This window comes from Euleptes europaea, chromosome 9 (assembly GCF_029931775.1).
Source record: "Euleptes europaea isolate rEulEur1 chromosome 9, rEulEur1.hap1, whole genome shotgun sequence".
Lineage (NCBI taxonomy): Eukaryota > Metazoa > Chordata > Lepidosauria > Squamata > Sphaerodactylidae > Euleptes > Euleptes europaea.
The window spans coordinates 60911002-60934931 of record NC_079320.1 but is presented as its reverse complement, the minus strand read 5'-3'; the positions used below and the strand labels follow the sequence as shown (position 1 = coordinate 60934931).

General features: G+C 45.2%; 1 protein-coding gene across 1 annotated transcript in view; it reads left to right on the top strand.

Moving 5' to 3' along the window:
• The window catches only part of MTNR1A (melatonin receptor 1A), a 52616-nt gene extending 31110 nt beyond the window's left edge, over nt 1–21506 (top strand). Inside the window, exon 2 of the mRNA XM_056855071.1 lies at nt 20638–21506. Within this exon, the coding sequence (XP_056711049.1) occupies nt 20638–21506 (869 nt within the window). The remainder of the gene's footprint in view (nt 1–20637) is intronic.
• Nucleotides 21507–23930: the final 2424 nt, after the last annotated feature.

The window sequence follows — 23930 nt, the reverse complement described above, 5'->3', positions numbered from 1 at the left end:
GGGCTTGAGATCTCCCCCTATTACCGCAGATCTCCAGACAACAGAGATCAGCTTCCCTGGAGAAAATGGCTGTTTTGTAGATGACAAATGTACCCTGCTTTGGTCCCTCCCCTCTCCAAACCCTGCCCTCCCTTGGTTCCACCCCCAAAATCTCCAGGTATTTCCCAGCCCAGACTGGCAACCCTAGTTGTTACCAATATGCGGATGACACTCAGCTCTGTCTTGCACATCCAGCTGATGCCACTCAGTTTGCAAGATGTGTTTGCAAGGCTGTTAATGATAGGGCGTTTTGGAGGACATCGATTCATAGGGTCGCTATGAGTTGGAAGCGACTTGACGGCACTTAACACACATTTTCATAGGGAGAGATGATTGGCACCAGTATAAGAGCTTCTCCTCTAAATAATCATAGTTGGAACCACTGTTAACAGTTCCGATTTTATACCGACTACTTCCTTCTTCCAAACATAACTAAGTGGCCAGAACTGACAAATGCAACAGTCTTCATATTCTTAGGGATTATTACCTAACATCAGTCTGCTGAGTCAAGAACCGTCATGGGCTGCTGTACCTTATGGCCATCTTGTAGAAGTGGCTTTAGGGTGCTCCATGGTAATCACTACAGGATTTACAATAGCTTAATAAGCAGTTCAGGTAATATTTTTTCCATGCTCCTGCAGCCCTTTTGTGTTTAAGCTCTGCATAATGGCACATGAATGCCAAATTGAGTCATTTCAAGTCTCCATATAGGGAGCCATAACACATGTATTGAGTCTTCTGTGTTTTACACAATAACATTGCATGTGTACATTTATATCGGGGAGACGCTGTCTCTGAGCCAGAAGCTCACTTTACCCACTATTGGATACATTTCCATTTCTTTCCCTCTGCCTCTACAGAAAAACTCTCACTGTCCTTATGTTTGTTATATTTGTTTGAATTTGAAATATGCTTGCTGTCCTGAGGCAGTTACTGTGAAGGAGTCAAAGAGCATTTGTTGAACTGAGAAAAAATACCTTGGAGACAAGCTGTCCATAAAACTGCTCACTGTTGACATTGCATCATATGCCGAAAAGAAAGGGATTTGATGCCACATTATTATTGTGCGCCCTTACATTGCCACCAGCACATTTAACATGACTAAATGTCACCGTAATGTACTTCCCTGAAGTGAAACTCTCAGCCTTCATAGAAATCCTTTTCTTATCTAGTAGTTTTCCACTTCGTGACTTATAGTGACATGCATTATTTGAGAAAAAGATTGAGAGAATTGGAGCTCCCAAGGGGAAAATTGCCAGCAACAGTTTCTGTGGCCAGAGTCTCCTGTGCAGATTTCATTAGATAGGGCCCAAAAGCCTCAGAGGATGCCACAGAAGACATCCCACCCCTGAAAGATGGTTATAGACTGCCCTTGTGTGGCCTAACTAATCCACAGCAAAATTGGGTGGCAGCTGTTGACCCAGCGTACCAATGGATATTCCTACACTGGAAGGGCCAAGGGCGTGAGAGAAATGATTATCTCCAGGGCTGGGAACATAGTGTTCCATCTGATGAAAACTGCTCCCTCGGTGTTGAAGCTTCTGGAACTGGGCCATTCATCCTCAACATTTAATGCTAGCAATTTAACAAGATGTAACAAAAAACACAGAGTTGGTTCTTCCATAAAGTGTATGGTCATTTATGCTTGGGTATTTTCACTCACGTTCACCGCCCCCCCGCCCCCCGTCTGTCTCGGTTGTTCCTTGAAGTTATGCATGAGTTTTCTCTCCATTAGAGATTACCTCGCTGCCAGCCATCACAAATCCCAGGACTTCCCATCTATTAACCCAGTTCTTCCCTCTCCCCTGAGCTCAGCCCGCTTGAAATCCCCATGCATAAGGCAAAGCGCAGGACGCAGAAGCTTGGTTTCTCGCACAGCAAGCAAGCAGCCAATTACAAAGTAGCATGTCAAGGGGCGGGGATTCTTCCTGCTTTCGCAAAGTTCTTTCTGAGCAGAAGGCTTTTAAAAACGAAGGTTTCTTCCCCCATTCCTTTCAAATAGCACCGTTTTTTGTTTTCGTTCATAAAATGTTTTTTTATGCAGCAACTGGGTTTGGGGGGAGGACTTTGCTCTCACTACAGACAATTAAAAAGCAGCATTTCAGGGGGCAGGGATTCAAATACTTCCTGATTTGAGCTTGGACACTGCTGGTGCATAGACTCCCAACAGGAAAGTGTGGGTCCAGCGAACAATGAGCCTCAGATAAAACTCCCATGCATAAACGGCCTATGTCAGTTTTCTTGCCTGTTATTGTTCCTGCCCCCTTTCAATTTTTGCACTTTTTCAATCAGAGCAGCCACTTGAACTGTTCAGCTTCATGGCTCTGTCCAATGTAACCTTAATTTACAAAAACAGTTTTGGTAGTTTACAAATATAAAGCCGCTATCTCATTAGTAGGGGGGAAAAGGGTTTCATGTTGTAACATGGTAGCTAACTGTGAAGCCTGTAAATAGAAGTCAAGTATAAGTAGAAATCTGCAAGTCTAACTCCTTCAATGCAGTTTGGCAAAATTGGACAAAGGCAGGACTAGAGATTAATGTGATCCTAGGTGATATCACCCATCTGCATCTTAGCCTGTAAAATCCTTTATACTTCCTTGGGGAACAATCTCATATTATGCTAGTGGTTTTTGTTTTTAAAAAATCTTTAAAAAGTTTAGCATTTGAATATCAGTGTAGTGTTAGGAAGTCACAAAGAATAAAGTATAAAGCAAGCCAAGTGTAAAGTTGTTCTTAATATATCTCTAGTGTGGCATACCATCACCAATCCAGGGGAAAGTGAGTTGCCCATAGTGATGCTTGGAGCCCTTTGTTGATTTGAGAGCCAGTGTGGTGTAGTGGCGGGAGTGTCGGACTAGGATCTGGGAGACAATTTCACAGCCCCACTCCGCCATGGAAGTTTGCTGGATGACCTTGGGACAGCCACACATTCTCATCCTTACCGACCTCACAGGGTTGTTGCAGGATGGGTTTTATTTTCATCACTAGTCAGTAAGATTTAGGGTTGCCAAGTTCCAGGTACTAGCTGGAGATCTCCTGTTATTATAACTGATCTCCATCCGATAGAGATCAGTTTCACCTGGAGAAAATGGCCCCGTTGGCAACTGGACTCTATGGCACTGAAGTCCCTCCCTTCCCCCAAACCCACCTTCCTCAGGCTCCGCCCCAAAAATCTCCAGGTATTTCCCAACCTTTAGCTGGCAATCCTAGTAAAGCTAGATTTAAATCATGGTTTTTTACATGAAGCCTCATCCTTGCTGGTATAATCTTAATATTTACAACCAGGAGAAGGTTTCATTTTCAGAATAATAGCTTTTCAGATTAATTCTATAATTATATCAAAATTACTGATTTAGTTATACTATTAGAAATACATAGTTCACCTTGCAATAATTTCATAATTATCTCCAGTTTCATTTGGGCCACCAGGCCTTGCATTTCTTTTTTGCAGTGTTTGCATTTTGCAGTTATCCATATGTACAGGAACTTAATTAAAATATTCTCAAACTGGGTCTTTTTTACAGCTGCTGCCATTATAGTTTTTCTCCTCCAGGGACAGTATAATATGATAAATAGGGTTGCCAACCTCCAGATAGTAAATCCCTAAGGAAATAATTTCAGTACACAGCCACTGATCGTTTTAACTTATTCAAATTTACTTATATTTTTTCACAATATGCACATGTATATGCGTAGCACTCTTCTCACTAAAGTTCTGAGCTGCAAATAGCCTAAACGTGTTGAAAATTATAGGCTTAAAACTCTATGTACATAAACAATTTTCTTCAAATAATACATTCATCTCAGAACATACAAACCCCCGGGGGAATCATTCTTACAACCAGCAGTCGGGTCGCAAAGTCTTATTGGATATATTTCAATTCGCCACAACTCAGGCAGTATAAATCAAGATTGTTTCCAATCGCGGTCAGCTGATCCCGCGTAAACCAATCCGGTGGCTCCAATCCCGTTCCTGCTGGTAAGCCGGTTTCAAACGCTAGCTTCTGTAACTTCGCGTTGTTGTTGTTATGGTAATTATGGCACAAAATATGGTTACAAGTTCCCGGTTGTCTTATCCTTGTTTCGCAGAGTAAACTTCGCTTCATCAGACTGTGCCCTTATTCATTTCTAAAACATTAACAACATATGAGTATATACTATTGCCTAACACCCCCACCCTTGTGTAAATACAATTGTGAATAATAGTGAACTTATCCTACCTGACTGCAGCCTTGCAGTTCACAGGCATGACCCATAGTCTCTATTTCTTAGTAACATGCACTGTGGCCTTTCTTTAAATAAAATCTACCAGGTGTTGATACTCAAGTCTGCTGGGATAAGTATCCTGTGTAAACTTCTATGACAATGTAATTAATTGTATAAATATTTTTTTTTGATTTTTAAGATATAAATATTTTAAACAGACTTTTAAGAAAAATTACAGAACATGATTCCTATAAATACATAAAAGGATGTATTAATTGTAATTAATTTTATAAATAACTAGACAGATCCATCCCTATGGGTTAAATTCAGCTTTGGATCTGTCTAGAATCATGTTCTGTAAGAAGGCATAAAGCTGTGGGGTAGTCCTAACTGTGTTGGGAAAGGTGTGGAGTGGAGAAGACCGCCCCCTCCCCGCATTCAAAGAATTGAGGGGAGGGGCGCATTTTGTCTGCGGGCGCGAAAAGAGAGCCAGTCCTCTTGCATCTTTGCCTGACGTGGGGAAGAGGGCGGGCCTGGGGGAAAGGGCTTAAGAGCGCCGGGGTGGAAATTTCCTCCCTCTTTGGAAGCGGACGGAGCAGACATATAGCAGTCGGAGGAACAGAGGAACTCACACCCGGACACGTGGCTAAGTATCCGAGCGAGGGAGAAAGGCAGGGGGGCGGCATCCGTGTTGTACAGTCCTCCCAAGGGGGTGGCAAGCATCTGCTTGTGCACGGAGGGTATCAGCATCTCCCGCTGTCTGCCTCTCCAGACACAGTCCTCTTTCTTCTCCTGCCAAGTGCGCTCGCTGCTTCGCTCCTTTTGTTTCCTCTGCTTTTAAGGGTCATATCCTTTGTCCTGTTTAGGAAGCCGGGTTGAGGACGGGCTGCCCGGCAACAGGGTCCTACTGCCCCCATTGTTAAGGGGCTGGTGGCTTAGCTTTTGTTTCTCGCTCACGCACGTTTTAGAACAGAAACTTTTCTCGGCTGCAGCATCTGCCTCCTGCTTCTCGCACGTTTCTGAATCGGAAGCCCCTGCATTCCTTCTCTGACCCCTCAACCTCGGGCCTTTACCAGCCATGGGATCAAGGAAGGGCACACAGCCCTCACAGGCCATAAGGTCTAAAAGGGCACGAAAACCTACTCAAAAAGCGCTGGAGGGGCAGGCTGCTGGCCACGTGGCCCGGCACATCCAAGCCAGAAGCACGACCGCCCGGAAAGGGAAGCGGGGCGGTGCTTTTCAAGCAGTGGGTGGGGTGCAAGGAATCGTGGGGCAAGGGAGGCCGCCTTCTCGGGGTGGGGCCTCACCACAGGGGGCTCATGATTTGGAATCCATTTACCAGATTGTGTCCGTGATTGCAGGACGTATGGATGAGATTGCAGGGCGTATGGATACGCTGGAGCAGGGGAATGCCAGTGAACCCAGGGAGGGCAGTGAGTCTGCCCCTGCACCAACAAGGGAGAGCTGCTCTCCACCCAGGCTCCCGGAATCAGGTGAGTCCCCAGTGCACACACAGTCACGGGCCACAACATCTACTGGGGAGTCTTTAGTTAATGAGCAGGCAATGGACTTGCCACCCCCTTACCAGTCAAATGAAGCACTGCCTGCCTTGGGGCCCACGCAGTTCTCTGGGCGGGGGCGGCAGCCTTCTCGTCAGCCTGCTGCCACTGCCCAGGATCCAATGTCAGTGGTCAATCAGGTTTGGCAAGGACAGCAGGCCACTTGCCCCCGGGGGACGCTGGACGGGGGAGCCACAGGGCCCGCTACAGTGGCTGGGCAGCCTACTGCTGCAGCTACGCTTGGCCAGGGCCCTCAACCTCAGTTGATGGCACATGGGGAGATGGGGCTTCCTTTGGGATCCCACCTTCCCCAGGCCCTCACAGACAAAATACTTAGAGGGGAATATGTGGATATGTTTTCACTCCTGAATGGGGATGAGGAGCCAAAAGGGAGAGACAAGGAAGGGCATAGAGATGACGATAAGTGGCGAAGGAAGAAAGTGGACTGCACTTGGCCCAACTGGTTGGTAGGTTACCTTATCTATCAGGGGGTGATTGTGCGTGAACAGCCATCCAGGGCCTTGGCCTTGGTCAAGTATCTGGACATCATTAATCATGCTTATAGCGAGTTCATGGGCCAGGCTTGGCTCCAATACGATGAGAATTTCAGACTGCGAGCGGCTCGTAACCCGGCACTTGCTTGGGATGTCCCGCAGGGTGAATTGTGGATGCAGTGCATGATGCCTGCAAGGGCTGTGCAGGGTGAGAGGTCCCACAGTGGACACCTCATCGATCGTGCTCCAAGCTCTAGGCCCCTGGGGGGCCAGGCGGTTCAACCCCGCTTGCTTTGCTGGGATTTCAGTTCCACCGGCCGCTGTGATCATCGCCCCTGCAGATACAAACACGAATGCCCCATCTGTAGGGAACCCCACCCCGTCACTTCCTGCCCCAAGGGCCGACCCCATAGGCGGGGTCGAGGGGACCGGGGCTGGGGTCAGAAAGGAGGTGGGGGAACTGCCACAGGTGCTGCTTCAAAAGGCGCCCAGTCCAATTAAAGTTCCCGAACTCCGGCGCCTTTTAGCTGCCTACCCGAAGGACTTAGACGCACGGTATTTGCTTGATGGTTTTACATATGGTTTTCGGATCCCAGCGGTGGGCCCTAGGGTTCATAGCATGGCCAGGAACCTGAAGTCATTAATTGGGATGGAGGGTGTAGTTAAAACAAAAATTGATAAGGAAGTCAAGGAAGGCAGAGTAGCAGGCCCGTTCAGTGACTTGCCCCTAAAAAACCTGCGTATTTCACCACTGGGTATAGTCCCAAAGAAGGCTCCTGGGGAGTTTAGGCTGATACATCATCTATCATTCCCAAAGGGCGGATCGGTGAATGATGCCATTCCCCAGGAGCTTTGTTCGGTCAAATATTCATCCTTTGATAATGCAGTGCGTTTGATACGCAATTTTGGAGAGGGTGCACTGTTGGGGAAGTGCGACATTAAGTCTGCATTCCGCCGCCTCCCCGTCCATCCACTTGACTTCAATCTCCTAGGTTTCTCATTTCAAGGCAAATTCTATTTTGACAAGGCATTGCCTATGGGCTGTTCCATATCATGCGCGGCATTTGAGAAATTCAGCTCCATGCTTGAGTGGGCAGTTAGGGTGCTTTCTGGTCTATCAGGTGTAACACATTATCTAGATGACTTCCTTTTTGCAGGCCCCCCAGAGGCGCATGGGTGTTTGGAGCTCATGCAGCGATTTCATACATTGTGCCAGGAGCTGGGAGTGCCCCTGGCCCACGAAAAGACTGAGGGCCCATCCACCAAACTGACCTATCTAGGTATCGAACTGGATACCGTGGGCCAGCTTTCGAGGCTGCCAGTCCAAAAGCTTGCTGAGCTACGGGGCCTCGTGCTTAGTGCTATGCGGGCAAGGAAAGTCACGCTGCATGAGCTCCAATCCTTGGTGGGACATTTGAATTTTGCATGCAGGGTAGTCACGCCGGGGCGTGCCTTTGTGCGTCGCCTCTGCCGGGCCATGGCCGGCGTGCGGGCCGCCCACCACAGGATACGGGTCACTTCTGCCATGCGGCAGGACCTTTGCATGTGGGCCCGTTTTTTGGAAAGTTACAATGGGGTATCTTTCTGGAGGGAAGACCTTTTGCTCGAGGCAGAACTTCAGGTGCACTCTGATGCAGCTGGGGCCCATGGGTTTGGCGTTTACTTCCGGGGCAGGTGGTGTGCCGAGCGGTGGCCAGCAGAATGGAAGGCCAGTGTCATAATACGGGACCTCACTTTCCTAGAATTTTTCCCAATGGTTGTGGCAGTTCACATCTGGCCGGAGGCTCTAGCCAATCATTCAGTGCATTTCTGGTGTGACAATCAGGCTGTGGTCCACATTGTTAACACACTGTCCTCCCACTCCCCTAGAGTCATGTCCTTGGTGCGGGCTTTTGTACTACAGTGCCTCAAATATAACATCCTCTTTTCAGCTCGCCATGTTCCTGGAATAACAAATAATTGCGCTGATGCACTATCCCGTTTTCAGATAGAGCGCTTCAGGAGCCTGGCCCCTCTAGCCCAGGAATCACCAGAGGAGATGCCCGTGGCACTGTGGAGTCTTGGAGGGGTGAGGCCTGGCGTGCCATAAACAACTCTTTGGCTCCGCGTACTCGGAATGGCTATGCCAGGAGTTTCCGGGCTTTTGAGGAGTTTAGGGGGAAGGAGCAGCTGCAGCTGGCTTGGCCTATACCGGTGGACCACCTCATGCAGTACTGCGTCCAGCTGCACGACACAGGGTACACGGTTTCCACTATATCTGGCCGCCTGTCAGCTTTGGCATTCTACGCAAAGGCAGCCGGGAAGGCAGACACGACAGGCGACTTTAGGGTGCGGAGGATGCTAGAGGGGTGGGCCAGAGAAAAGCCAAGGAAGCCAGATGCCAGGGCCCCTGTGTCCCCTGAGTTGCTAGCAGGCCTGTCGCTGGCCCTAGAAGCGCACTGCGCCTCAGCTTTCGAGGTCAAACTGTATCGTGCAACTGCCCTCCTGGCCTTCTTTGGGGCCCTGCGGATTAGTGAAATGTTAGTGCAGTCCAAGTGGGATCAATCAGGCAGGGCACTGCATATGCGGGATGTTTCTGTAACGGCCACGGGTTTGGCGGTCACGCTCCGAGCATCTAAGACTGATCAGAAGGGTAAGGGAGAGGTATTTCAATTGTACCCCTGTGCATCAGTGGCCATTTGCCCCGTGCAAGCCGTGCAGAGCTATGTTGCAACACGGGGACAGGGATCTGGGCCTTTTTTCCAGCATGCCGATGGCAAGCCACTTACTAGGTACCAGTTCTGGGCGGTGGTGAAGAGAGTTTTAGCCAGCCTGGGAGCCCCCCCTCACCTTTTTGGTACTCACTCATTTCGCATTGGGGCGGCCTCCACAGCGGCCACTCTGGGACATGGGGATGAAATGGTTAAGGCAGTTGGCAGGTGGCGATCAGCAGCCTTCAGGTCTTATGTCAGGCCTTTGGTCGCGGTGGCACAGCTACAAGGAGTGGGTCCGGGGCAGGGATCCTCTTTGCTGGCACACTGACATTTTGTCTTTACAGGCTGCCAGCGCAGGAGGAGGCGGGTCCTCATCTGTGGCCACAGCATTATCTTTTGGGCTAGCCGCAGGGCAGCCACAGGGGGTTTCGGCACACAGCTGGGTTTAAGCGAAACGATGCTGATTGCATGGCTGGGCAGAAGGGGCATGCAGTGGGAACAGTTATTGCCAACCCTCCACGACCACCTGAAGGCGTCTCACCCACCTCAAGTAATCGTCATCCACTTGGGCGAGAATGACATGGGAAAGCGGCCTGGAAAGTCTATTGTTTTGCAAGCCCTGGCGGATTTTGAGCACCTGAGGGCCCTGGTGCCCGGCGTACGGTTGGTTTGGTCAGACATGCTCCAGAGACGGGTCTGGAAGGGCGCATTGGCCCCAGGGCACCTGGAAAGGGCTCGGGCAAAGGTGAATGGTGAAATACGGCGTGCAGTAGTCTCAGGGAATGGCTTGCATATTGCGCATCCGGAAATCAAGCATTGCTTTCCACACCTATACAGACCTGATGGGGTCCATCTTTCAGATGCAGGCTATGACATCTTCTTGAGGGATCTGCAGCGGGGCCTCCTGGCAGCCTAGAGGGCAAGTGGGGGCTGGGGGCGGACCAAGCATTGGGCTGATCCGCCCCCCGTGGCGGGAGCAGTGCGGGAGAAAGGTGGCTTCATGGTTCATTTTACAACTCCGGTGAGCACCCTGAGGCATCACTTGGGAAGATGAAGGAGTAACCCTCAAACCAGGACTGGGGCCTCGGTGCCTGGCAGGGACCTGGGACAGGAACTCCTTGAGGGGTGCCGCTATCCTTTACCTATAGACCTCGCGGCTAGGGTGGATTGGACGCGGCACACCTCCCTCGAGCACTAAAAAGGCTTGGCAAGGAAGAGCGGGAGCCGTACCACATGTGACGGCTCGGAGCTCAGAGCCAGGGTGGGTCTCGCCCTTAGAGCGGGGATGCAAAAGCAAGAGGAGGCCTGACTCTTCAGCATCCCCACAATGGCCCGCACTGCAGTCAGTTATTGGGGATGTTTTGGTTTTGTGCGCTGCAGATCCCTATTGAATGATTAAATAAAGTTGGCCCTTTTATTATCCCAGCTCTGGTGTCGGCTCTCATTATTTACGCATCCGCGGACAAGACCGCCCCCTCCCCGCATTCAAAGAATTGAGGGGAGGGGCGCATTTTGTCTGCGGGCGCGAAAAGAGAGCCAGTCCTCTTGCATCTTTGCCTGACGTGGGGAAGAGGGCGGGCCTGGGGGAAAGGGCTTAAGAGCGCCGGGGTGGAAATTTCCTCCCTCTTTGGAAGCGGACGGAGCAGACATCCCACCCTCCCTCTCCGTGTTTCAGAGTAGGCGTAAGCTGGTCGCCCATCTGGGGGCCGGGTAGGAATTTTTTACCCCCCAGGCACCATTGGCAACTAGCCGAAGGGGTTTTTTCGCCTACCCTGCTCTGAAAGTGGTAGGTAGCATGCGGGAGCAGTGCGGGAGAAAGGTGGCTTCATGGTTCATTTTACAACTCCGGTGAGCACCCTGAGGCATCACTTGGGAAGATGAAGGAGTAACCCTCAAACCAGGACTGGGGCCTCGGTGCCTGGCAGGGACCTGGGACAGGAACTCCTTGAGGGGTGCCGCTATCCTTTACCTATAGACCTCGCTGCTAGGGTGGATTGGACGCGGCACACCTCCCTCGAGCACTAAAAAGGCTTGGCAAGGAAGAGCGGGAGCCGTACCACATGTGACGGCTCGGAGCTCAGAGCCAGGGTGGGTCTCGCCCTTAGAGCGGGGATGCAAAAGCAAGAGGAGGCCTGACTCTTCAGCATCCCCACAATGGCCCGCACTGCAGTCAGTTATTGGGGATGTTTTGGTTTTGTGCGCTGCAGATCCCTATTGAATGATTAAATAAAGTTGGCCCTTTTATTATCCCAGCTCTGGTGTCGGCTCTCATTATTTACGCATCCGCGGACAATACAGTCAGTGCTTGCAACCTAAATTGGAAGATGCTAGAAGTACCTATGCTTGCAAATCACTCCCTCTCATCTAGAAACTTATCCCCTAACACCAGGTAGCAAAATGTGTATCGTTACTGTAAGGTGAGGAAAAGCCATTTTAAGACTGCCAAGATATTATATCCGCACGTCCCTTTGACCCTCTGCAGTGAAATACTTCTTGTTCTTTAGTGACAGCTTCTGGGGTTAAGTCTGCCTGAGTGTCTCAGATGTCTTTTAGCCCTCATTCCTGATTTGAGAGGAAATGAAGAAAGGAGACTAAAAATGGGGAGTGAAGCATTCTCCACTTGCTCCACATTCTTTCACTCAGGCACGTTGCAGAAATGTGATTTCCAATAAATGAATACAAAACAGGTTTTCAGGCTTAGCCTTTTCCTTCTCGTGGGTTCATTTTGCGGCCCCACTCACCACCTCCTATGATTGCCAGCTCCATGTTGGGAATTACCTGGAGATTTTGGGGGTGGAGCCTGAGGAGGGCAGGGTTTGGGGAGGGACTTCAATGAAGTATAATACCATGGACTCCACCTTCCAAAGTGGCCCTTTTAAATATCTCCATCACTGGAAATTATCTCTATCACCTGAAGATCAGTGGTAATAGCGGGAGATCTCCAGCCACCACCTGAAGGCTGACAATCCTTAAGCAATGGGGAGGGGAGTGTTAGGACAACATCCATACTGGCATGGGGAAACGCCCCGTTGTTATTAATTACAACGTTCTTCAGCCTTGGGGAATGGCATGTGATGCTCACGGCAATCTTGACGCCCCCCACCACACAGGCTTTGTCCAGTAGACCATAGTTTAGCCTCACTGCTTGCGGGCCTAGATGATGACACCGGTAGTATTGATACTTTTTAAACTAACTTGATTTGTGAAATACTGGAACTTTAGAATTATCATGTCATACATTGTAATTATATACAAAATTCAATCGAACAGAGAGTTTGGCCCCAGAATGCCTTTAATGTGTGTGTGTGTAAAGTGCCATCAAGTCCTAGCTGACTTATGGCGACCCCTTTTTGGGGTTTTCATGGCAAGAGACTAACAGAGGTGGTTTGCCAGGGCCTTCCTCTGCACAGCAACCCTGGTATTCCTTGGTGGTCTCCCATCCAAATACTAACCAGGGCTGACCCTGCTTAGCTTCTGAGACCTGACGAGATCAGGCTAGCCTTGGCCATCCGGGTCAGGGCCTTTAACATATACACTGTGCTAATTATTACAGTTACTCTTAGTTCATTCCCCCCCGCCCATTTAAGTAGAGAATGGCCTTGTTGTTTTCTGTCTTGTTAGATCTTCTTCAAAAAATAAAGCAGGTCTTGTAGATCCTACATGTGCAGCTATAAAAAGGATGGTGAACTGAAAACTAAGGTAAAGAGGGAGAACGAGTGAGTTCTTATTTAATATTTCAAAGGAAACTATCTTTAGCAGTCTATATATAGACCTTACTTTTTAAACTTACTTGATAGTGAAATGATGGAACTTTGGAATGATCGTGTCACACATCGTAATTATATACAGAATTCAATCAAACGGAGAGTTTGGCCCCAGAATGCCTTTAATGTATAAACTGTGCCAGTTATTACAGTTATTTTTAGTTCATTTTTTCCTCCTTTTAGCTACCCAGGTAGAGAGTGGCCTTGTTGTTTTCTGCCTTGTTAGATCTTCTTCAAAAATAAAGCGGGTCTCGTAGTTCCTACATAAGCAGCTATAAAAAGGACAGTGAACTTAAAACTAAGGTAAAGAGGGAGAACAAGCGAGTTATTTAATATTTCAAAGGAAACTATCTTTAGCACTCTCTATATAGCACTCTATCTTTAGCACTTCAGTTTTGTTAAAGGGATTTTTTTTGTGGTTCTTGTTTGGCCTTTTGCTTATATTTATTGTGTGAGACATAACTGGCTCATCCTCTTGCGGCTTTAGACTGGAGCAATGCAAGTCAGTGCCCTGCACTGCCCTTGACTAAAGCACAACAGAGTACCTGGTAAGTGGGAAATCAAAGGCCTTGTGGGAAGGGATGCGGCTCAGTGTTTTGAAAGCTAGAGTTCCCAGGTCCAATCCCTGGCATCTCCAGGAGCCAGTAGGTGTTGGGAAACCCCTTTGTCTTCCCGTGATCTGGAAAGCTACTGCCAGTCAGAGAAGATGGCCCTGAGCAATGGAATGGCGTTTTGAGAGAGTTGAAGGAAAACATGGTTCTCTCCCACTCCCCAAAAAGTTGTTCTGGCCAGAACCTTGCCATCTCTTAGTGCTGGCATGGGAAATGAGGGACAAGCTGGAAGATCTGGGTTCAAACCTCTGATCTTGATTATTTCAAGATTATTTAACATAATTTCCATTAAATAACCTTAACTCTCTTATGGTTTCAGTTTCCATGTCTGTATTAATGGAGGTTTATTTTTTGTTTGGTTGGTTTTTGTTTTTCTCTTTTATGATTAACTTGCTGTCCTCTGAGCAACTCAGAGTGGCTCATATGTATTTCCAAGCAGTCACCCATCTTGGCTGTTTTTTGAATCAGCCTTGCTTATTCTTGTATACATGTGATATTTATAGTAGGAATGTATTGATTCTGTGGATAAACACTCCCTGACAGATGTATAAAGGATTTAGGGCCCTTTGGGTCCCGTGCCAATAACAAAAATTCAGAACTGGCTTAGCAACAAGAATGGCCACCTTGGATTCTTCTGAGTAAAAGGTCTAGCTCCCATATTAAACTGAATCCAAAATAGTAGTACACACTGTCAAAATTGTATCCATTATGGTATATCCATTATGAGGATTGTATAACTCATCACTTTCAGAAGAGTTGTAAAACAGAACATTTTAAGAAGGATGGGGAGGGGGTCATGTAATTGCAGATGGTCAGGAAAATTTTTTTAAATGAGCACTATTTATTGCTTCAGCCAGCTAAGTTGTTCTTAGTTTTAAGAAGAGGCTAGATGGCCATCTGTCAGCAATGCTGATTCTATGACCTTAGGCAGATCATGAGAGGGAGGGCCCCTTGGCCATCTTCTGGGCATGGAGTAAGGGTCACTGGGAGTGTGGTAGGGAGGTAGTTCAGAAATTCCTGCATTGTGCAGGGGGTTGAACTAGATGATCTTGTTGGTCCCTTCCGACTCTATGATTCTGTGATCCTTGATTAAAAAAAAATCTGGGTGGTTTTTTTTAGTGCTTGATAGTTCTGGATTTTAAATGGTTTTGCTACATGCCTTGGGTACTGTTTTGTATGGGTGAAAGAGGGATGATATTTTAAATAAATACATAGATTATTTTTGTCCCTTCTGACCAAGGGAGTGTTGACTCAAAGGATTATTGCCTGGAAATCTTGCTGGACTTTAAAACACTACCGGACTCAAATCTTATTCTTATTTTGGTCCCTGTATCACAGGCAAAGGAGCCCATGACCCCACTTCACAGACACTATCACCCACTGCAACCTCTATCACATAGGTTCAGGTGTATAGGCAGGTCAGGCAGTCACCCATCTTGTCTCTTCTTAATAAATAGAGTGCCTTTATCCTTTCACACACCATTCTCAGACACACTATCAGCCAGGGCAGCCCAGTCTTCTTATCAACCACCCCTCACTCAGACACTTCACAGAGCTATTGGGGTTGGGACCCACACATTGCTTCAATCTCACACTGCCACCATTTAGCCATACATATATGTATATAGAATATGTATATATATGTATATATATATGTATGTATATAGAAAGGCTGAGGCCTGACAGATATATGTTTGTGTGCATTCCTCTCCCTGAGGCAGTAGACATTCAGTCAGCGGGGTTAACCGGAAAAGAATTGACTTTTGTTGAAATCTTAAAACAACATGGGAGTGATTCAGGTAAATGGATATAACATTTCTTAACACTTGAACTTATGATCCCTAACTTGATCCATGCTTCCAAATCTATTAGTTACAAACTTTTATTTCTTCAGGTCATTATTTTCTCATTCACTGCCTCACGTTGTCATCTCCCTTAGCTCTGTCTGCCAGCCCTCCGCCCAGTATTCCATCGGCCCCAACTGGTTGCTTGCAGAGAGAGGTAGAACTGGACCTGTCCACCGAAGAGCCCCTTCCTCCTACCATTAGTGTCATTCGAAGCCTCCAAGCCTAGTTTCAATTAGGATAACACCAGTGGGGGAAAGAATTGTACCACTGACTGTCACATGGACTGGATTTCTGCATATTGAAAATTGAAAATCTATAGAACTAAGCAATTTTCTGTACACTTCTTACATGAATAGCTGAGATAAATCAAGGGAGACAATAAACTGTTCATGTTGATTGTCATAACAGATTGAGGTTTACACCTTGGTACTTAAAATATCTGTCAGTGATTAATGCAGCAATTGAAAGGAGTCAATGGCATTGGAAGCTTTCAAAAGGCACTGGAGAATTCAGAGTACAGTTTAGTGTATCATTTCCCCCCCAAAACCTAATGAGTCTGTCGTAGCAATTCAAATGTAATGCATCTTTATATTTTAAGGGTAGAACTGGTAGTGTGCCAAATTATGACAGTTTAGAAACATTTACAAGCATTAGGTATTTTCATGTACATTGTGCTAAAATTAAGCAATGCACCCATCGTGTTTGTAAACTTTATTTCAGAGATCACCTTTCTTAAACACTTGGTCAAATTTACTGCCATCATGATTTTAAACCAAACCTCAGCACATGCCCGCTTCAGACAATATGATTGCATAAACCAGGAGCAATGCCAGATGTGCATATCAGGAGCATGTACTACCTGTGATCCAGTAAGCACAGTTGAAAGGGGGAGTGCATTGTGCATGCATATTTAGCCCTGTATATGCTGTACAAAACCCTGATTTCTTCAGGGCTCTGGTTCATGTGTAATGTGGTTTAGTGGTTACATTGTCAGACTTGGATCTGGAGACCCAGGTTCAAGTCATCACTGTGCTATGGAAGCTGGGTTTTACCTGAGATTTACCACAGAGTTTCTGGCAATAGCTAGAGTGGGCTTATATCACTTCCTGGTTTCCCCCCCAAAGTGACATGACACCATCAATGGATAGCAAAGCTGGGGATCCTTTGCCCTGGTGGGAACCTGACAGCTCTAATAGCAACTATTCTGCTGAATCAGACCAGAGCCAGCATGGTGTAGTGGTTAAGAACCGTGGACTCTAATCTGGAGAACTGGGATTGATTCCCCACTCCTCCACATGAGTGACCGACTCTAATCTGGTGAACCGGGTTGGTTTCCCCACTCCTACACATGAAGCCAGCTGGGTGACCTTGTGTTAGTCACAGTTCTCTCATAGCCCCACCTACCTAACAAGGTATCTGTTGTGGGGAGGGGAAGGGAAGGAGATTGTAAGCCGGTTTGATTCTCCTTTTAAAAGGTAGAGAAAATCGGCATATAAAAACCAGCTCTTCTTCCTGTTTCACATAGTGGCCAACCAGTTGACCTGGAGGACCAATAAACAGGGCATAAAGCCCAAGTCTTTCAGGAAATGGTTTTATTCAATAGGAATCATTTGTAGGACTCTGCCTAAGTGTGATATCCTCTTTTATCATTTGTTAATTCTTCATCCTGCACTTGCTTCAGTTGCCACCCCCACCAGTTTAGTGATCTGTTTCATAATCCCAGCCTAAAATAGCAAAATAGGGGGGAGGCAGTGGGAAGATGATCCAGCCATTCAATCTGTCCAAATCAAAACTGTAACTACCATACAGTGTATAAAATACACTGTATTCTGAATTATTCAAAAGTCAATCAGTGAAATACATAGCAAAACGGAATTTTAAGACAAGCAATTAAACTTTAAATATTGCAAGAGTCCTAAGTTCAGTAGAACTTGTTCTGGGTCTAGGGTTGTTTCGGGTTAAGAACCAGTATTATGTGCTTCCTCCATCATTTGATAATCTATTTACTTTAGACTAATGCTTCCTGAAGAGGTTCTGAACTCTCTGCTCATTTCTAGTCTTCTCAATTCTGCATTGAAGGAAAGCTTAACTGTTATATAACAACTATCCATTAACAGCAAGTGAATACTTCTCGGATCAGTGAAAGCATCTAAAGAGCTTTTGCTAGTCACCACAATATTTATTTCTCTCCATGAAAAAAGTAATTCCCAGCCTACCATTTGTGGACAGCTGGCTAAATTTTTTGTAAACTTGGAAGCGGCCTGTGTATTGACCAGATCTGACCTGTTTTTATCCTATACAAATCAGATTGTCAGGGATGAGGTCTCCTTTGTCATCTCCAACAGTAGGACCCAATCCTATGGTTACTGGTTGAGTGAGGCCTTAGGAATGGGATCTGTGTAGTGTATGACCCTGTCCACATTCTCAGAATACTATCTGCCTATATTTTGCTCCATCCAGTGATCAGAAATTGGTTCCTTAATTACAATAAACATTTTAATGGTCCACTTCAATATATTCATGGGGCTGTCATTACAGTCATAAACTAGGTTGAGTGATAAACATACTGTGTCACACTTCCTTGAAAATATGACATCGATCCACAGTTTCTTCCCCAGTCTTCTCTGCTTAAAGTTGTTTATGCATGGGAGTTTTACCTGAGCCTCGATGCTTGCTCATCCCACACTTTTCTGTAAAAAAGCTATGCACCAGCACTATCACCATGCTCAAGTCTGGAAGCGCGAGTCCCCACCCCTTGAAAATGCTGCTAAGTAATTGGCTGTAGTGCTTACTGTGAGAAAAACCTCCATTTCCCCTCTCTCCCCCCCACATGGAAACCTGCCTATGTTAAAAAAGAGCTCTTTTAAAGGAACAAAAGGAGGGAACCCAAACATCATTTTAAAACCCTTTTTTGTGACAAATATACTCAGAATTCTAGCTGGGAGATGAAAAACCAAGAAGCATTTGAGTCCTCGCTCCTTTAAACACTGCTTTGTCATTGGCTGTAGTGCTTACTGTAAGAAAAACGTCACACACACCCCAACTCCCCTGTTGCGTGCTTTGGCTTATGCATGGAGATTTCACCCGGGCTGATCTCGGGGGAGATTGAAGAATCAGGGTTATTACAGGAACAGGAAGACCCGGGATTTGTGAGGACTGGCTGCGAGGTCATCTCTAGCGGACGGAAAACTCATACATGCAACCAAGACAGTCCAGGGGTGAACTTGAGTGAAAGTACCCATTCATTAACGACCTAAGTTTCTATGCCATATTCAAACATTTAATACTGTTTACTAGTCACATAGCACTTTCAGTATTCAAAGCACTTTGTATATGTTATCTTGTAATTCTTATAATAGCCTTGTAACGTAGGCTAATATTGCTTTGCCTAAGGCCTCTCCCAGTGAGTTTGTGGCAGAGGTGAGACCAGAACTGGGGACCTCCAAAATCAGAGTTCTAGGCTACCATACAAGAAGAATGTAGACTGCACTGGAATGGCCCTCTCCTTTTTGCATCACTTTCCTGCTGGTCTGACTTGATGACCAGGCTGTTTGAACTGGGGAGGTTTTGATCTCAACAGTTCACAAGGTTTGTTTCTGGAGCTGTCCAGCTGCAGGTCTATCTGGGTCACGTCCTCCAGGACTGACAAGGCCCACTTCTAGCTCCTGCCCCTAGCCACTTGGCTGAGTTAATTTACTAATGTGACAGCTGCTACCGCAGAGTAAAACTCTCTTGACTGAGCTACTAAAATAGAGCCTTGTAAAAACTGCTAAATAATGTAAAGTGTAAGGCCTATTTTTAGTTGGGGAGAAAGGAAGAGCTATTGAGGCGTGTGACTTCTCTGTCGTATTGCACAGTCTCTGGGCTTCAAGCCATTCACATCCTCTTGCACGGCTACCCGCAATACCAGACTTAATTTGTTACTCAGAAGTAAATCCCATGCCCCCGTCACATAATTAAATTTTCACATGACATAGAATCTTTTTATACACCAGCCAAGTTTATATATAGAAGCTGGTTTCTAAAATAAGCATTTCACATCTGAGAGACGGTTATCAGTGGCGGATGTTCCAAAGAGTTAGTGGAGTTTACAGGACTTGTCTATCTTTTGATTGGTTGGGTACCATTTTTGAGGCTGTCAAACCAGTTATCCCTGTCTAGATCTAGCCACACATCGTTAAGCATGATTACTATAACAATGTAGAAGTGAATGCACATTCAAATAAACATCAGTCGCTGACATCATCTAACCTAATTTACCTACTGGAGGTATGTGCAGTCCGTCTACTGTTTAGTTTATTGATTTACAGATTCTATACCCCACCTTTCTGCCCTCATCAGGCCACCAAGGCAGCTAGTAGATTAAAAACGTACATAATAAAAACAGTTCTTGTCATGTGTAACTATTTGTCGCAAGAACTGCTTTGAAGTACACCAGCTTTCTTATTTGTAAGGCCTGAACTGAGTTGAGCTAGGACAGTATTTATCCCCGCGAATTATTTACGTATTAATGTTCTTCTGTCATCATCTACACAACTACGAATTATGCCAGTGGAAGCGGGCTTTTAGAATTAAGCATTTTAGGGAGAATCTGGACAGCAGCAGAACATATAAAAGAGGTAATAGAGATCAGAGGCGGTGAAAAAACTATACCAGTTCAAATACAGAGACAAGGGAGCTTTTTTTTAAAAAAAAAAATTCTAATTGTAAAAAAAGAAACCTTTCCTCCAAATAAAAAATTCCGGGGAGGGGGCTGCTTAGATTAGCTTCCTTGGTGTGTTACATTTTCTACACACAAGAAGCTTTTACTGTAAGGCCATTTATGCAGGGTCAATTTTGATGCTCACTCAAAGCTCTTTTTAAAAAATGTGACCTTTAAAATGCCTATTCATGGTCCCAACACAAAAGGAGCAATTACACCCCCCCACTCGCCTGCTCCTTCATTCCTTCCATTAGCAACTGCCGTTTGCATAGCTAACGCGCGGCTGTGATTTTGCATGCTTCCTTCAGGGGATTCTTCAAGGTGGGGGCGGAGCAAACACAAAAGGTCGTGTTAAAGGGGCTCTTAAGAAATGCGAAGCAGGTATGTGCCAGCTTCGCAGTCACTTCCTGAACAATGGTTCAGTGTAAAAAACTTTTTAAAAAATATGCGGGGCGCTTCAGCCTGAAGCGCGCTGTTAATTACCAAGCATAAATGGCCTAAGAGAGAATTCAGGAGTTATATTCTCCCTGGTAAAGTCTGAAGTGGTACACTCACCTCTTCCACCTCCACTCTACCACCTTATGTTGCTGTAGTATCTGTAGACCAAACCTGTCATCTTAAAACATGGTTGCATGGTTGCATAAAATAGGCCATTCCACGGAAATGTGGCTTCATTAAAAATTACTGTCATTAATATATAAGTCTGTTTTCTTCTTTTTCAGGAAACATCTTCGTCGTCAGCCTAGCCATTGCTGACCTGGTTGTGGCAATCTACCCATTCCCTCTGGTCCTGACATCAATCTTTCATAATGGATGGAATCTGGGATACATCCACTGCCAAATCAGCGGCTTTCTTATAGGCCTAAGTGTTATTGGATCCATATTCAACATAACCGGAATTGCTCTCAACCGATATTGCTACATCTGCCACAGCCTGAAGTATGACAAATTATATAGTGACAAGAACTCTTTGTGCTACGTCATTCTTATCTGGGTCTTGACCTTTGCTGCCATCGTGCCCAATCTCTTTGTGGGATCTCTTCAGTATGACGCAAGGATCTACTCGTGTACCTTTTCCCAGTCAGTCAGCTCTGCATACACAATAGCAGTTGTATTTTTCCATTTCATGTTCCCGATAGCCATAGTGACGTTTTGCTACTTGAGGATATGGATCCTAGTCATTCAGGTGCGGCGGAGGGTGAAACCTGACAACAACCCCAAACTAAAGCCACATGACTTCAGGAACTTTGTCACCATGTTTGTGGTCTTTGTGCTTTTTGCAGTCTGCTGGGCCCCTTTGAATTTTATAGGCCTTGCTGTGGCTGTCAACCCAGAAACAGTAATTCCCAGGATTCCAGAGTGGTTGTTCGTTTCAAGTTACTATATGGCATACTTCAACAGCTGCCTTAATGCTGTCATTTATGGACTTCTGAACCAGAATTTCAGACGTGAATACAAACGAATTATTCTGTCAATTTGTACAGCGAAAGGTTTCTTCCAGGAGAGCTCGAATGATGCAGCAGAGAGGAACAAAAGCAAACCCTCACCACTGGTCACAAACAACAATTTGGTGAACGTCGACTCTGTGTAAAAAGAGAGACTCTGTTACCGTCAATCTGCAGACATTGTACGGTACATAAATGCTAAATTGTACTGTACATAAATGCTAAATCTGCTCAGTTCATCCACTGTAATGAAACACGCGTCCCCTAATGTACAAATGCACTTGGATGTTCTGTGTTCATTTATTTTTATTTATTATGATATCCCATTCTCTCTGGCAAAGCTGGTCTCAGAACGGCTTTGTGTACAGTATTTTGAGCCAAAGTAACTGCTTTCACATAAAGATCCTCCTGTTGCACTCCATGGTATATTGCAAACTGTGGGTGTGATTCACTGAAAGTTAAGAATTTTAAAGTCCTGTTGATGCAAATGAGAAAATTGCTTGAATCTCTCACTGTAGGGAATGATGGAACAAGTGTTGTTCTTTGGCTGAAACATGCCCAGTCATTCATTAATACAACTCCAAACATCATAGAAGTACAGAACAAATAGTCGTTAATCTTTTGTTTCATTTATGTAAGAACTAGAGATGGGTTAGGACTAATCAAGACAGTAGGGGACATACGTGGGCAATGCTGCCTCAGAAATATGCCATTCACAATGAGAAACAAGAAGACACTGCCATTCCACTTGGACGTCTCATGCAAATGCCTTGTAATGTCCATCCTATGCATTAAAGCAGGGGTGTCAAACTCAATTGTTACGAGGGCAGAATATGACATGTCACTTGGTTGGGCCGGGCCATGCCTCGCCAGCCCAGATTGAGAGTGGGGAAGGGCGGCTGGTTTGCGGGCCAGATAAGAGCTCTCAAGGGGCCAGATCTGGCCCTTGGGCCTTATGTTTGACGCCATTGCATTTTAGTGACCAGAAACTGAACTGCAAAGATCTTGGGCAAGTGCAAGGGCAAGTGGGTATACAATAAGCTTGACTTAGCTCAAGCTAAATAGCACAGTTTTTTTCTTCTGTTTCCACTAGATCCAACCTAATACCTTTGAAAAAGTTAAATATTGGTTATATTCTATAAAGCTGCAGCTCCCAATCAAAATTCTTTTGAGACATGTGGTACTATATAAGTTAATGTAGATCTTGATGCAAACAAAACACATTTGTACACGCTTGAAACCCTCATTTAAATTTGGGCAAATGAACAGAATCTTTTTTATCTTAAAGAGGGTTTGTGTTGTTTTTAGCTCATTTAAGTTTGTAGTGACCACAAACTTTAGACGTTTGAACAAGCCAGTCAATGTATGTCCCAAGGCACTTGACTTCATCTTTGTTTACACTCAAACCATTCTTATCAAACAAACCACTGTGTAAATAGCCCATGCTCTCCTATTGTGACATCATGTGACAAATAAATTCTGTATTACTGCTTTCTTCACTGTGATTCCATCTTAAAGGATGCTTCATTGTGTACAGACATTATTTTGCATGTAGTGGTATTAGAAAAGTAACAGTGGTCAGACCATCTGATTTTAATAAAATAAAAATAGCTATTCAAACTCTTGCAAAAATTTTGCCTTATTGAGCATTATGCCTAATCATAAAGTAATGTTTTATGATGCATCTGAGAAAGTATTCAAGTTTCTGTAGCCTGATCATTAGTATTTTTTAAACAAAGTTTTTTCATTTCTCCTTTACAAACTGGGAAATCAAATTGAAAGTATACATGCCTTGAAATATTTGCTCAGATGGCTACATACAGTATGGGTCACTGAGTAGTGAATATCTGTTTTAATTATTAAATGCTAAAATATATATTTATTATGATTTTGAAAGTATAATTTGTTACATGTAATTTTAAACATCGTATGTTATGCCAAAGATCAATATTTTGGTGAGAAGGCCAGTGATTCAGATGGATAGCATTTTCAGATTTGGTATTTTAAAATATTTGTAAAATATAAATTCACAGAAAATATGCATGCTAATATGATGTTTAAAAGCTGCTAAATACAGCAATAATTTTAAGGATCTGTTCTTTATGTTCTTTCTCAATTCTTTGCATTTTTAAAGAAATTGCCTCCAAATTAATGCATGACCACACCAATGGAACCTCTAGAAAATTGTTCTTCCTGAATCCCTGTAAAAAAAAATTCCCTACCATTAAATTAAAAACCATGTTCTACATTTGCAGACCATTCAACAAGCAGTATCTTAAGTACAGTAAATTTTCTGGGGCACTTCAGAAGTACACTATCAAAGCCAATCCCTTATGGGAACTGTTTAGCATCTTACAGAGTCGCAACCTATCCCATCAATAGGTAACCATTAGGGAACCACTCCCTCCACAATTACATGATCTAGCTAACTGAACAATGCATGATTGATCTAGCTAACTGGATAATCTACTGGTTGATCTAGCTAACTGGACAATGCATGAAACAGAGCAGGTAAGCGCAAAGTCATCTTGTATGAATGTTTACATTGGCTTTGTAGTAGTATATTATAG